General features: G+C 46.7%; 1 protein-coding gene across 2 annotated transcripts in view; it reads left to right on the plus strand.

Moving 5' to 3' along the window:
* The window catches only part of DPH7 (diphthamide biosynthesis 7), a 411,528-nt gene that overhangs the window by 383,792 nt on the left and 12,232 nt on the right, over positions 1-15,504 (plus strand). For both annotated transcript variants that reach the window (XM_030206599.1, XM_030206600.1), the window contains one exon: positions 3,851-3,916. In XM_030206599.1, the coding sequence (XP_030062459.1) occupies positions 3,851-3,916 (66 nt within the window). The remainder of the gene's footprint in view (positions 1-3,850; positions 3,917-15,504) is intronic.

The raw sequence follows: 15,504 nt of genomic DNA on the forward strand, positions 1-15,504 counted from the left end.
ATACAGGTACTTATTTGTACTTGGGGCAATGGAGGGTTAAGTGACTTGCCCAGAGTCACAAGGAGCTGTGCCTGAAGTGGGAATCGAACTCAGTTCCTCAGTTCCCCAGGACCAGAGTCCACCACCCTAACCACTAGGCCACTCCTCCCTTTAACCTCTATTGGCGAGTCCGTTTTTGTCTGCAAGCAGCAAATTGTAAGCCGGGGTGGGAAGGGGCTGCTGGAGCTTAGCATGTAGCGACCATCTTGGCCAGCAGCTCCACCAGAAGTCTGGGAAGCTTCTATTTAAAGATGTTTCTTTGAAGATGATGTGCAGACTCTCTTGTTTCAGGAGCCTTTCTTAGTAATATCACAGGATAAAGTGGTGATTCATCTGGTGCCTTCCTTTTTGCCAGAGGTTGTGTTTCCTTTTCATGTTAGTCAGTTTTGCTGCAGTTTTTCTGGAGAGCAAGGGACCCTAGTGGCTCAGAGGAGCTGCATTGGTTGGATGTCCATTGGAGTTCACCAAAGTATTTGCGGATAACTAAAGCTTTTTAAGTCTGGTTGTCGTTTTGTAGTGTTCAGTGGTCCCAGAAAGGGTGAGGGCGACCTTGAGTGTGACAATAGCTCAGTGAAGCCCTGATGCTCAAAACTCCAGCGCTATTCCGAATAGCACTATAAATGTACCGCCACAACAGCGCAGAAGAACAATGCCCTAATAATTCTGAACACTAATGAGATGCAAATATAGGCACGCTCATAGTGCTGACCATTAGGGAGTTTGGCAGGAGGATTGTGCTTTGGTGCATACGCAGAAGAGTTCCACAGTAAGCTCGGCTCCTGTGCGCATGCACCTGGTAAAACCCAACCATCAAGCATACATTGGCATGTTTTCTGCAGCCTAAATATAAGCGTTTCTAAAAACATTTTAGCGCAGATGCTTATATTTAGATGCAGGAAACAGATGCTAATGTGTGTTTTCACTTTGGGCATTTAAAAAATTTTTTTTGGCATGGACGCTTTAAATTTAGATGCAGGAAACAGATGCCAATGTGTGCTTTCGTGTGACGCTGCTGTTTCTCACGACCGGCGCTTGAGGGCTTGCATGGGCTTCCTTCTGCTTCCAAAGGCAATCAAAACTGGAAGATTTTGCAGAAAAGAATCATGAGAGAAGCATGAGAATCATAGAGTGGAGGAGTGGCCTAGTGGTTAGAGCACCGGTCTTGACATCCAGAGGTGCTTGGTTCAAATCTCACTGCTGCTTCTTGTAATCTTGGGCAAGTCACTTAACTCTCCATTGCTTCAGGTACAAACTTAGATTTTGAGCCCTCTGGGGAAATACCCACTGTACCTTGAGTTACTACTGAAAAGGTGTTAGTAAATCTAAAGAAATCCTCTCTCCCAACACCCTAATGCCTGCTCTGACCTAGCAATGTTGGAGACAGGCTTGTCTAGGCCCCTTCCAAATCAGATACTGCTTTTGGTACTTCCCACGCTGCTGGACTGGATTGGAGGGATGGTGAGGTTTACCTGCTAATTTCCTTTCTTTGAGTCCCTCCAGTCCAGAATGTATCCCTACTGAAGTTTACGGAGCTGCATGTTACTGGGACATTATGATGGTGAGAACTACATGGGTGTATTTTGCTCTGACTTCATAAAGTACATAAGTATTGCCATACTGGGACAGACCAAAGGTCCATCAAGCCCAGCATCCTGTTTCCAACAGTGGCCAATCCAGGTCACAAATACCTGACAAGATCCCCAAAAAGTACAAAACATTTTATACTGCTTATTCCAGAAATAGTGGATTTTCCCCAAGTTCAATATAATAATCATTCTATGGACTTTTCCTTTAGGAAGCCGTCCAAATTTTTTAAAAACTCTGCTAAGCTAACCGCCTTTACCACATTCTCTGGCAATTAATTCCATTACACATTGAGTAAAGAAAACTTTTCTCCGATTCGTTTTAAATTTACTACTTTGTAGCTTCATTGCATGCCCCCTAGTACTAGTATTTTTGGAAAGTATAAACAGATGCTTCACGTCTACCCGTTCCACTCCACTCATTGTTTTATAGACCTTTATCATATCTCCCCTCAGCCGTCTTTTCTACAAGCTGAAGAGCCCTAGCCGCTTCTGCTTTTCCTCATAGGGATGTCGTCCCATCCCCTATCATTTTCGTTGCCCTTCTTTGCACCTTTTCTAATTCCACTATATCTTTTTTGAGATGCGGCGACCGGAATTGAACACAATATTCGAGGTGCAGTCGCACCATGGAGCAATACAAAGGCATTACAATGTCCTCATTTTTGTTTTCCATTCTTTTCCTAATAATACCTAACATTCTATTTGCTTTCTTAGACATAGCAGCACACTGAGCCGGAGGTTTCAACGTGCTAGGACCGTTGCTCTTTATTTATATTTATAAATGATTTAGAGATGGGAGTAACTAGCGAGGTAATTAAATTTGCTGATGACACAAAGTTATTCAAAGTCGTTAATTCGTGAGAGGATTGTGAAAAATTACAGAAGGACCTTACGAGACTGGAAGACTTGGTGGCTAAATGGCAGATGACATTTACTGTGAGCAAGTGTAAGGTGATGCATGTGGGAAAAAAGAACCTGAATTATAGCTACGTCATGGAAGGTTCCAGGCTAGCAGTTATGAACCAAGAAAGGGATCTGGGTGTCATCGTTGATAATACACTGAAACCTTCTGCTCAGTGTGCTGCTGCGGCTAGGAAAGCGAATAGAATGTTGGGTATTATTAGGAAAGGTATAGAAAACAGGTGTGAGGATATTATAATGCCGTTGTATCGTTCCATGGTGCAACCGCACCTTGAGTATTGTGTCCAATTCTGGTCGCCGCATCTCAAGAAAGATATAGTGGAATTGGAAAAGGTGTAGCGAAGGGCAATGAAAATGATAGCGGGGATGGGACGACTTCCCTATGAAGAAAGACTAAGGAGGCTAGGGCTTTTCAGCTTGGAGAAGAGACGGCTGAGGGGAGACATGATAGAGGTATGTAAAATAATGAGTGGAGTGGAACAGGTGGATGTGAAGCGTCTGTTCACGCTTTCCAAAAATAGTAGGACTAGGGGGCATGCGATGAAACTACAGTGTAGTACATTTAAAACAAATAGGAGAAACGTTTTCTTCACCCAACGCGTAATTCAACTCTGGGTTGCCGGAGAACGTGGTGAAGGCGGTTAGCTTGGCAGAGTTTAAAAAGGGTTTGGACGGTTTCCTAAAGGACAAGTCCATAGACCGCTACTAAATGGACTTGGGAAAAATCCACAATTTCGGGAATAACATGTATAGAGTGTTTGTACGTTTGGGAAGCTGCCAGGTGCCCTTGACCTGGATTGGCCGCTGTCGGAGACAGGATGCTGGGCTTGATGGGTCTTTGGTCTTTTCCCAGTATGGCATTACTTATGTACTTATATATCATCGACTGTGTTGCTATCAGTTTGAATTTGATGGGTAAGTTTTGGATATGGTTGTCAATAATTTCAATACCCTTTTCTTCTTAGGGGAGACTGTTTGTAGTTTGGCTTGATTATAGAATTGGGGCTGCACTTTATCCTATGAAGGGTTATATTTCAGATAAATGGCTCTGAGCATTTATCTGCTAGCAGGGTAAGGGAAACCCATGTGACTGGACTGGAGGTATTCAACGACAAGAAATAGCAGGTAAGCCCTGATGGATTATAAATGTGTGCATGCAGATGGGAATAGAGGTTCAGAGATTTCTTTTATTGGATTTCTCTTGCCCTGTTAAGAATAAGTGCATAGTGAAAAATGATATGTTGGAATATTTATGTAGACAGAATTAAAGCTGTTATCTCTTTGATTTTTTTTTTTAATTGTAGGCACACCATGGGAGTCTGCAGCATTCAGAGCAATTCCCACAGAGAGAATATTCTGGCCACAGGAAGGTACTTTTTTGACCTGGTAGTTTAGTTTAATTTAATTTAGTTTAGTATTTTTTTCTGCTTGCTCCTTTGGCCTTCCTGTTGAATCAAAACTAGCCTGTTAGGATGCCTTGAACCTTCTTTTGCCACTACCTAGTGTATTTTTTTCTTCCAACTTACTTTGCCAAGTGATTGCAGCTGCATTCCTCATCCAGAGTAAATACCAAGTCTTGTCTCCTTCCCCTAACTCTGCAGTTGCAAGCCCTATATCTGGAAACTAGGTGGTGTACTTTGGTGATAACTTGGCTCTCTGACTCATTACTTTAACCCAGTGCTGTTAGAGAGCCACTGGACTTAAGCTAGAAAGCCCCTGATGCTGTTTTGCTTTTTTTTTTTTTTTTTTAATTAGGGATGGCAGAGCTTGAAATCTGGCAATATCTCTGCTCTGCAACCATTTCTGTGAGAGAAGCCAAGAGTCAAATCACAGCGTAACTTCTACCTCGCAACCCAAATCCTGAATTTTCATAACACTTTGCAGGTTTCAGCCAACTGAATTTTGTTTTGTAATTTGTATGTTTTCAATTATTGCTCTGTTTGAGCCATTTTCAAAGTAATAAGGGCAATAGGATTGCATTTCTGTCCGATAGTGAAGCTGTAGTTATTGCTCTATGATAATTGTGTCGTAGAAATGAACTGCAGCCAATGATTTACCTTTGTTATCACTCTTGGGAGAGATGCAGGATGGACACAGTGCTAGACATAGGTATCGCTACGGGGTGGCAAGTGCCACCCCAAAAATGGCTTGCCATCCCAATTTCATTGGGCAACTGATTCAGCTCCTCTCTCTCGCCCTCCTTGCACTTTCCAGTAGTTCTCTATTCCCTCCCCTCCCCACCCCATTGGTCCTCCAACATTTGGGTGTGTTGTTGGCAGTGTCAGCCATTGAGGCAGGCTACAGCCAGCCAGCTCCAGATATGTTCTCTGTGCTGCATCCCACCTCCGCAGAAACAAAATTGCGTCAGACGAGGCGGGATGTGGCACAAAGAACAGCTCTGGAGCCAGCCAGCAGTGGCCTGCATCAATGACCGACACTGTCGACAATGTACCCAAAGGTTGGAGGACAGACAGGGAGGTGGAAGAGAATAGAGAGTTACCGGACCGGGTGGGGTGGGGGGCCGAGGGGGTGTCTGTCCATTCTGGGGTGGGGGGCAGGAAGAGGAGGAAAGGAATAGAGAATTACTTGGCTGCATCAGGGGGCAGGGGTAGTGGGAGGGGGGTAAGAGAAAGATGCTGCACCCATGGGAGGAGGTGGGGGTGAAGAGATGCTGGATAAGGGGATGGCTTTGAGAGAAATAAAAGATCAGATGAGGAGGTGGGGAAGAAGAGATGCTGGAGACCAGGGGGGGGGGGAAATTGGGGGGGGGGGGAGAGAAGAGATGCTGGGGTTGGAGGGGGGATGAGCACAGAGAAAGAGAGTTGATGGGGGGAGGAAAAGTAGGACAGACACTAAACCCAAAGATGGAGAGAGGGACATGAGAGTTGCTAGACTACAGGGAAGGGGCAGGGGAGATGGGGAGAAGCTGGTCATGTGAGACAGGGACACTGAGGGAAGATGCTGGACATGGAGGAATATGAACAGGGACACAGAGGGAAGATATTTAGGACAGAAAGGGACACAGAAGGAATGATGGTGGACATGGAGAAAGAACAAATGTCACAGACTGGAAGCCCTGGAAACAGCAGAAGATGGATGAGACTCAGGGGTGGGAGTTGGGGGAACAGAAGAATGGGATGGGTGGGGTAGGGGAACAGAGCAGAAGATGGATGGGACCCATGGGTAGGGGAGCAGAGCAGACAATGGATGGAACTCGGGGTTGGGGGTAGGGGAACAGCACAGAAGATAGATAGAAAGGGATAGAGGTGAGGGGGAGGGCAGGGGAACAGAGCAGAGGATAGATGGAACTCTGGGGTAGGGGAACAGAGCAGAAGATGGATGAGTGGGGGGGGGGGTAGGGGAACAGAGCAGATAGATGGGCCTCAGAGGTGAGGGGGTGTAGGGAACATAGCAGAAGATGGATGGGACTCAATGCTGGGGGGTAGGGGAACAGAGCAAAAATGATTTACAGTTGGTGACTGAGTGGGAGAATGTTGGGGGAGGGGAGAGGGCGTTTCAAGGGGATAGTGAGGACCTGGCAATTGGTAGGTATGAGTGGGAGTGTGAATTGGGGGGTAAGAGGGGATGAATGTGGGGAAAGGTTGAGACATAATGTGAATGATCTGGAAGACTGAAGAGAGGATGAAAGGCATTGAAAAAGGATGGGGGTACAGGGGACAGGTATGAGGGGAAGGGTATGGTTCTCTGAAGGGATTGAGTGAGGGTGAAAATAAGATTAAAATGATGGTGAAGAGAAGCAAGATGGAGTAGAGGGTAAGAGGTGGAAGAATGGCCTCAGATGCAAAGGAAGGGAGGAGAGAAGAATGGAGCTGAACTTTTGAGGGGAAGATAGGCAGTGGAGGGTAGGTGAGGTCTGAGAGGGTGAGGATGGAAATAGAGGACTAAGGAGTGGATGAAATATGGGGACAGGGAAGTGGGAAGGCAATGGGGGGGGTTAGAGGAGGCAATGAGAGTAAAGGAAAGGGGATGAGACGGAGATGGGAAAAGCTGGTAGGTAGATGAGAGGTTAAAACAGCAGTTTAAGGGGGATCACGTGATGGCTGCGACCTGAACTGATGCCTCGAGGCTGCTCTCCTCTCCCCTACCATGGAAAATCTGTGTTAATACCTGCTTTTCTCCCCGCATCGGACTCCAGTGAGCATCGCTAAGTGGGCTAAGAGCTGGAGCAGCCATGCGGCCAAGATGGCGTCTGATCCTGGCTCACCGAAGGAACCTCGTGAACCACCCGTGATTACACTGCAGGAGGCTGCGATCAAGGAAATAACGCAGAATATGGCGGACATTCTAGATGACAAGCTAGCTAAGCTGCACGCCACAATGGACAAGCTCAAGGAGGGTATGGCAACACAAAACGCTCGCATTCAGCAGGTGGAAGATAGTTTCACATCAGGAGGATCTTACCACTGCCATGTCCTCCCAGGTAGCAGCGCTGCAAATATTTAGAGGAGAGAGTGGACAACCAAGAGAATAGGAGCCGCCGCAACATCCAGATCGTTGGGCTGCCAGAAAGAGTGAAAGCTATGGAACCTAGTAGAATCGTGGCTTCCTCGGGAGTTGGGCCTGGAAATGGAGGGGAAGTGGCTGTGAATTGAGCAAGTGCACCGCGTGGGCGTTCTCCGGGACCAAAACACTAGGCCCCATCCAGTAGTAGCCCGAATCCTCAACTACTCTGAAAAATCCCAAGTTCTGGGTAAGTTTCGTCAGCGCAAGAAAGTGGCCTACCATGGATCTAAACTGTTGCTGTTTCAAGATTTTTCACCACGTGCGTCAGACTTGCACAGGCGCCTATCGCCATACTGTTCTCAGTTGTTTAATAAAGGGATTAAATTCTCTCTCCAATATTCTGTGCGAGTGCTTGTTGTGCATAACAGTAAGTCACTGTTAATGGAAACACCAGAGGAGCTCAAGGCTTTCTTGGAGAGACTGTCCTAAGGGATATTAAGAAGATGTAATCATCTCATCTGGATCTGTTTGTGGGTAGGGGGGACCCCTGGGTACCTGGGACCTCTTTTGGGGTTTTTCTGGTTGCCTTCTCTGTGCATGGGGTAAGAAAGATGGGGGGGGGGGGGGGGGGGAGGCGGCAGCAAAGCTGGGACGCTGCCCCTTATGCTGATCCTTTTTTTACCAGTTTGCTGCGTGTGTGCCAGGAATACAATTTATGAGTAATCTGAGATTAGCCTCTTTAAATGTAGATGGCATTCACTCCCCTATTAAACGCACTAAAATTCTAACATAGTGCTCCAAAATGAAGGTAGATGTAATGTTTTTACAAGAGACTCACCTATTGCACGCAGAACACTTGAAGTTGAAGCACAATTGAGTAGGTGAGCTAGCTTACTCTTCCTTTAATGGTAGACAAAAGGGGGGGGGGGGGGGGGGTTGCTATTTTGTTTCATAAAAAACATCCAGTTGCAATACACAAGCTGGTTTGGGGCCCAGATGGCCGATTTGTGTTACTACTACTTAACATTTCTAGAGCGTTACTAGGGTTACGCAGCGCTGTACAGTTTAACAAAAGGACGGTCCCTGCTCAAAAGAGCTTACAATATAATAGGCGAAATGTCAAGTGGGGGCAGTCTAGATTTCCTGCATAGAGGTATGGTGGTTAGGTGCCGAAGGCGACATTGAAGAGGTGGGCTTTGAGCAAGGCTTTGAAGATGGGCAGGGAGGGGGCCTGGCATATGGGCTCAGGGAGTTTATTCCAGGCATGGGGTGAGGCAAGGCAGAAAGGGCGGAGCCTGGAGTTGGCGGTGGTGGAGAAGAGTACTGAAAGGAGGGCTTTGTCTTGAGAGCGGAGGTTACGGGTAGGAACGTAAGGGGAGATGAGGGTAGAGAGGTAAGGAGGGGCTGCAGATTGAGTGCATTTGTAGGTTAATAGGGGAAGCTTGAACTGTATGCGGTACCTGATCGGAAGCCAGTGAAGTGACTTGAGGAGAGGGGTGATATGAGTATATCGGTCCAGGCGGAAGATAAGACGTGCAGCAGAGTTCTGAATGGACTGAAGGGGGGATAGATGGCAAAGTGGAAGGCCAGTGAGGAGTAGGTTGCGAGAGGTAATGAGAGAGTGGATGAGAGTTCGGGTGGTGTGCTCAGAGAGGAAAGGGCGAATTTTGCTAATGTTATAGAGGAAGAAGCGACAGGTCTTGGCAATCTGCTGGATATGCGCAGAGAAGGAGAGGGAGGAGTCGAAGATGACTCCGAGGTTGCGGGCAGATGAGACGGGAATGATGAGGGTGTTGTCAACTGAGATAGAGAGTGGAGGGAGAGGAGAAGTGGGTTTGGGAGGGAAGACAATAAGCTCGGTCTTGGCCATGTTCAGTTTCAAGTGGCAGTTGGACATCCAGGCAGCAATGTCAGATAAGCAGGCCGATATTTTGGTCTGGGTTTCTGTAGTGATGTCTGGTGTGGAGAGATAAAGCTGGGTGTCATCGGCATAAAGATGATATTGGAAACCATGAGAGGAGATTAGGGAGCCCAGGGAGGAGGTGTAGATTGAAAAAAAGAAGGGGTCCAAGGACAGATCCCTGGAGAACTCCAACAGAGAGCGGGATGGGGGTGGAGGAAGAACCATGAGAATGTACTCTGAAGGTACGGTGGGAGAGATAAGAGGAGAACCAGGAGAGGACAGAGCCCTGGAACCCATATGAGGACAGTGTGGCGAGAAGTAGGTTGTGATTGACAGTGTCAAAAGCGACGGATAAGTCCAGGAGGATGAGGATGGAGTAGTGACCTTTGGATTTGGCAAGGAACAGGTCATTGCAGACTTTAGATAGTGCCGTTTCTGTCGAGTGTAGGGGGCGAAAGCCGGATTGAAGTGGATCGAGGATGGCATGAGAGGAGAGAAAATCAAGGCAGCGGCTGTGAACGGCGCGTTCAAGTATCTTGGAGAGGAAGGGTAGGAGGGAAATGGGGCGGTAGTTGGAGGGACAAGTAGGGTCAAGTGATGGTTTTTTGAGGAGTGGTGTGACCACAGCATGTTTGAAGGTGTCAGGGACAGTTGCAGTGGAGAGAGAGAGGTTGAGGATATGACAGATGGAGGGGGGGTGACAGTAGGAGTGATGGTGTTAAGTAAGTTGGTGGGGATGGGGTCTGAGGAACAGGTTGTACATTTCGAGGAGGAGAGGAGATGGGCGGTTTCCTCTTCGGTGATATCGGTTGTGGTTGGGGGAGGTGGTGGGTTGCTTTATGCTCAGTTTACGCTCCTAATGTCTACTCCCACTCTTTCTTCTCCCGTTTGCTAACACAACTTGCATCAAATTAGTGGATATCAGTTAATTGTGGGGGGGGGGGGAGACTTTAATATCACTGTGGACCCCCTCATAGACTGTTGTCCAGCAAAACCCAGGGCAGGATAGGGGTGTGAATTTTCTCTTGCGTGAACTGGGTTTTTTAGACATTTGGTGGGTGCTCCATCCAGAAAATCATGATTACACTTTTTTTCTCTCAGGTGCATGGGGTACATGTGTGGCTTGACTAACTTCTCCTAGCCCCCTCTCTTTTCTCTAAGGTGGCAACTGCTGACGGGGCAGTCTCAGATCACTGTTTAGTATGGGTGGATATTTGTTGGCATCAGGGAGGGGGATCGTGGCTATGGCATATGAATCCTGCTATTTATCTGGACCCCCATTTTAGAACATTCCTGCTCCAGGCTTGGGACCATTATCTCCTAGAAAATGACCTTGATTCAGTTGACCCCATTACTTTTTGGGAGGCGGGTAAGGCGGTGTTAACATCGGGTGACCCTCAGGGGGAGGAATGCTGGCTTCGGCCTAACCCCTGGTAAGCCTTTCCTTGGCTGAGAGGTGCCCAGCTTTCCCACCAGCTGCCTTTCAGGTGCTGTGGAGGACTTGCAGCTCATCTGCATATCCTCACAGCCTTCTCCGGGGTAACTCCCAGGTCCACTCCGATCCACTCAGGGCCTCCGCTTAAGGTGCCGCATGCCGGAGTATTTTCTCTAGACATTTATATTTTCTCCCAGTTACTACTTATGACTCCAGTACACTTTCTCTTTTTGGTACTGTCCCATCCAAATCTATTTCTCCATCTGAAACCACTGTACACTGCAGGAACACATTGCCCACCCTCTGCTTTCATCATCTTACCATCTATTTTGTCATCTTCCTTCTTCTCAGCTCTCAACCTTCAACATTTCCTTCCTTCCATTCATCCATCTCCTTTCTATCTGAGTACATCTCGCCTTCGTCGCTGTCGTCATACTTCTCCTACTCTTCTCCGTACTCTCTTGCTCCTTCTCCTACTGTCTGCTGGGGACATCAATCCCAATCCTGGTCCTCCACATCAGCTTTCATCCTATTTGTACAGGTCACACCGTGATGTCTCCAGTCTAATTTATGTTCCTCTCTTCCTCCCTTCTTCCCTGCCTTTCTCGTGTGCTCTGTGGAATGCCCGCTCTGTCTGTAACAAACATTTCTACATCCACAACCTCTTTATCTCTCGTACTCTCCATCTGCTTGCCCTAACTGAAACTTGGCTTTGCCCTGAAGACTCTGCTTCAGTCGTGGCCCTATGCCATGGAGGTTATCTTTTCTCCCATACACCTCGCCCTCTTGTAGATTTCAACCTCTTCTTCCACTCAGTCTCACTGCTTTTCTTCCTTCAAAATCCACTCCATCAATCTATTCACTCCTTTGCCTCTCCCAGTAGCAGTCATTTATTGACTCCCTGATAAGTCTCTTTCTTCGTTTCTCACTGACTTTGACGCCTGGCTTTCCTTTCTTGAACCTTCATCTTCTTCCCTCATTCTTGGGGATTTTAACGTTCATTCTAATGATCCCTGTGACTGTTATGCTTCTCAGTTTCTTGCTTTAACATCCTCTTTCAATCTTCAACTGTGCTCCACTACACCCACTCACCAGAATAGCCACTGTCTTGATCTTATCCTCTTCTCAAACTGCTCACTCTCCAGTTTCTGTGCCTCAGCTCTTCCCCTCTCTGACCATCATCTGATAACTTCCACACTTAAACACCCTCCTCCCCAGTCTCGTCCAATCTTAACCAATACATTTAGGAATCTTCAGGCTATTGACCCTTCTACTCTGTCCTCCAGTGTTTCAAATCTCTTCTCTACCACTATGTTATCCAAGTCTGTCAAAGAGGCTGTCTCTTCCTATAATACTATTCTCGCCTCTGCTCTGGATACTCTTGCTTCTCCCATTCCCCGTTTTGTAAGGCATACCAAACCCCAGCCTTGGCTGACCTCTAGAATCTGGTACCCATGTTCCTGTGTCCGTTCTGCCGAACGCCTTTGGCTGAAATCCCATGCCCATGCTGACTTCATACATTTCACATTCTTGCTGACCTCCTTACAGTCTGCTCTTTTAGTTGCCAAACAGGACTATTACATCCAGTTGACAAATTCTCTTGGCTCAAACCCTCAACGTCTCTTTGCCACTCTGAACTCTCTCCTCAAAGTGCCTTCACCTCCAACTCCCCCTTCACTTTCCCCCCAGTCTCTGGCTGAGTACTTTCATGATAAGGTTCACAAGATTAAACTTGAATTCTCAACCAAGTCACCTCCACCTCTCCTTCCCTTAGTCCATTCTCTCAACCCTCCAACCCCTGCCTCCTTTTCTTCCTTTTCTGAAATCACTGAAGAAACTACACATCTTCTTTCCTCCTCAAAACTAACTACCTGTTCCTCTGATCCTATTCCCATCCATCTGCTTAACAGTATCTCTCCTACTGTCATCCCTTTTATCTGTCATATCCTCAATCTTTCACTTTCCACTGCAACTGTTCCTGATGCCTTCAAACATGCCGGAGTCACACCACTCCTTAAAAAACCTTCACTGGACCCTACCTGTCCTTCCAACTATCGCCCCATCTTTTTTTATTTTTTATTTATTTGTTACATTTGTACCCCACGCTTTCCCACTCATGGCAGGCTCAATGCGACTTACATGGGGCAATGGAGGGTTAAGTGACTTGCCCAGAGTCACAAGGAGCTGCCTGTGCCTGAAGTGGGAATCGAACTCAGTTCCTCAGTTCCCCAGGACCAAAGTCCACCACCCTAACCACTAGGCCACTCCTCCACTCTCCCTCCTCCCTTTCCTATCCAAGATACTTGAACATGCTGGTCACTGCCGTTGTCTTGACTTTCTTTCATCTCAAGCTATTCTTGATCCACTTCAATCTGGCTTTCGCCCTCTTCATTCAACTGAAACAGCACTTACTAAAGTCTCCAATGACCTGTTTCTGGCCAGATCCAAAGGTCTCTATTCTGTCCTCAATCTATCTGCTACCTTTGACACTGTTGATCACAGCCTACTGCTTGATACGCTGTCCTCACTTGGGTTTCAGGGCTCTGTTCTTTCCTAGTTTTCTTCTTATCTCTCCCATCGTACTTTTAGTGTATACTCTGGTGGATCCTCCTCCCACTGTCAATTGGTGTACCTCAGGGACTTGTCCTGGGACCTCTTCTTTTCTCCATCTATGCTTCTTCCCTTGGTACTCTGATCTCATCCCATGGTTTTCAGTATCATCTTTACACTGATGACTCCCAGATCTACCTGTCCACACCAGAAATCTCAGCAGGAATCCAGGTCAAAGTATTAGCCTGCCTGTCTGACATTGCTGCCTGGATGTCTCACCGCCATCTGAAACTAAACATGACCAAGACTGAACTTCTTATCTTTCGCCCTAAACTAATCTCTCCTCTTCTCCCATTCTCTATTTCTGTGGCTAACACTCTCATCCTTCCTGTCCCATCAGCTCGTAATCTTGGGGTCATCTTCAACTCCTCTCTCTTCTTCTCTGCACATATTCAGCAAACTGCTAAAACCTGTCGTTTCTTTTTTCTATAATATCAGCAAAATTTGCCCTTTCCTTTCTGAGCACACTACCAGAACCCTTATCCACTCTCTTAACACCTCTCGCTTAGACTATTGCAACTTGCTTCTCACAGGTCTCCCACTTAGCTATCTCTCTCCTCTTCAATTTGTTCAAAATTCTGCTGCTCGACTTATATTCTGCCAGTGTCGCTATGCTCATATTAGCCCTCTCACTGGCTTCCTATCCATTTCCGCATACAGTTCAAACTCCTCTTATTGACTTATAAGTGCATTCGCATTCACTCAGCAGCTCCTCAGTACCTCTTCACTCTCATCTCTCCCTACATTCCTCCCCGGGAACTCCATTCACTGGGTAAATCTTTCTTATCTGCACCCTTCTCCACCACTAACTCCGAGTCCAGACTCCATTCCTTTTATCTTGCTGCACCATCTGCCTGGAATAGACTTCCTGAGCCGGTACGTCAAGCTCCATCTCTGGCCATCTTCAAATCTAGGCTAAAAGCCCACCTTTTTGATGCTGCTTTTAACTCCTAACCATTACTCACTTGTTCAGTACTCTTATCTTATCATCTCCACCTTAGTAATTTCCTTATCTCTTATTTGTCCTGTTTATCCTAATTAGATTGTAAGCTCAGTATAGCAGGGACTGACTTTTCATGTTCAAGTGTACAGCGCTGTGTACGTCTTGTAGCGCTATAGAAATAATAAGTAGTAGTAGTAAAATTCTGGCCTACACGGTGAAAACCCGCAGAGAACGGGAACAACACTTATTGGCCCTGAATGACCAATTGCAGAAACTTCGGGGCAAACACATTCTTACCAGAGTTGAAGCAGTAAAGTGGGAATTTGCTGTCCATCAGCAAATTAATTAACCTTTTAAGTGCAAGGGCTGCTCAGGATATCCATATGTATAAATATAATCTCTACTGTTGGGGAAATAAAGCTGGGATGTTGTTGTCTACGCTGGTGAAGCACAGAGGGGCGAAACAGATAACTAAAATACTCACACAGGAGGGGAGAGTGGTACATGCGGTAGAGGATGTCCAGAATGCCTTTGTGCAGTTCTATAAGGTTCTTTATGATAAAGAGGAGAGTAACCGAGGACAGCGAGAGCTATTTTTTTGAGACCTTAATTTGTCTCAATTATCTCAGGCTCATAGGGACGCCTTAAATGCTCCTGTTGAGGTGTCGGAGATTTGCCAGGCTATCCGATGCCTCAAGCTAGGGAAAGCGCTGGGCCCTGATGGTTTGGGTCATGAGTTCTATAAAATTCTTGGCAGGAGAATTGGGCCTCCTTTCCAGAAGCTTTCCCATCATTTGTGTTCAACTGGGGAGGCAGGAAGGAGATTGGCTCATGCTCATATTGTAGTGCTTCCCAAACCGGGGAGAGATGCAAAGTCGCTTGGCTCGTATCGCCTGATCTTGCTTCTCAATCAAGACATTAAACTCTTTGCCAACATTCTGGCATGACGGCTGGGAAAGGTGTTGCCTGAGTTGATACATGCAGATCAGGCCGGCTTTGTGCTGGGTACGTAGGCCTCTTCTAACACATTATGTGCATTGTCAACTCTGCAAATGCTGTGAGGTAAACCAAGAGATGCTATTATAACCAGCCTTGATGCGGAGAAAGCATTTGATAAGATTTTGTGGGACTATTTGTTTTGGGTGCTGCCTCAATTTGGTATTATCGGGGAATTTCTGGGGGGAGTTCGGTCTTTATACAGTCACCCAACAGCACAAATCCTGATAAATGGTGCTTTAACCCCCAAATTAATTCTGAAACGGTGCATGCGGCAGGGCTGCCCTTTATCCCCTATGTTATTTGTACTATCGTTGGAGCCCCTTGCTACAAAAATCAGACACCCTGCTGAGATCAAGGGCCTTCGGATTGGATCTCAGGAATATAGAATCAATCTGTTTGCTGATGATATGCTTATATATCTAGATCAGGCTACTGACTCGGTCCTTAAATTGGTGTCACATATTCTGTAATTTGGAACTTTTTCGAGGCTAAAAATGAATTTTGAAAATTCCGAGGCCTTGCCCGTTTCTTCTCCGTGTGGGTCTCAGCGGCTGTCTACCTTTCCTCTTGCATGGTCTTCGGGCACTTTAAAATATCTAGGGGT

Source organism: Microcaecilia unicolor, chromosome 6 (genome assembly GCF_901765095.1).
Source record: "Microcaecilia unicolor chromosome 6, aMicUni1.1, whole genome shotgun sequence".
Classification (NCBI taxonomy): Eukaryota; Metazoa; Chordata; class Amphibia; order Gymnophiona; family Siphonopidae; genus Microcaecilia; species Microcaecilia unicolor.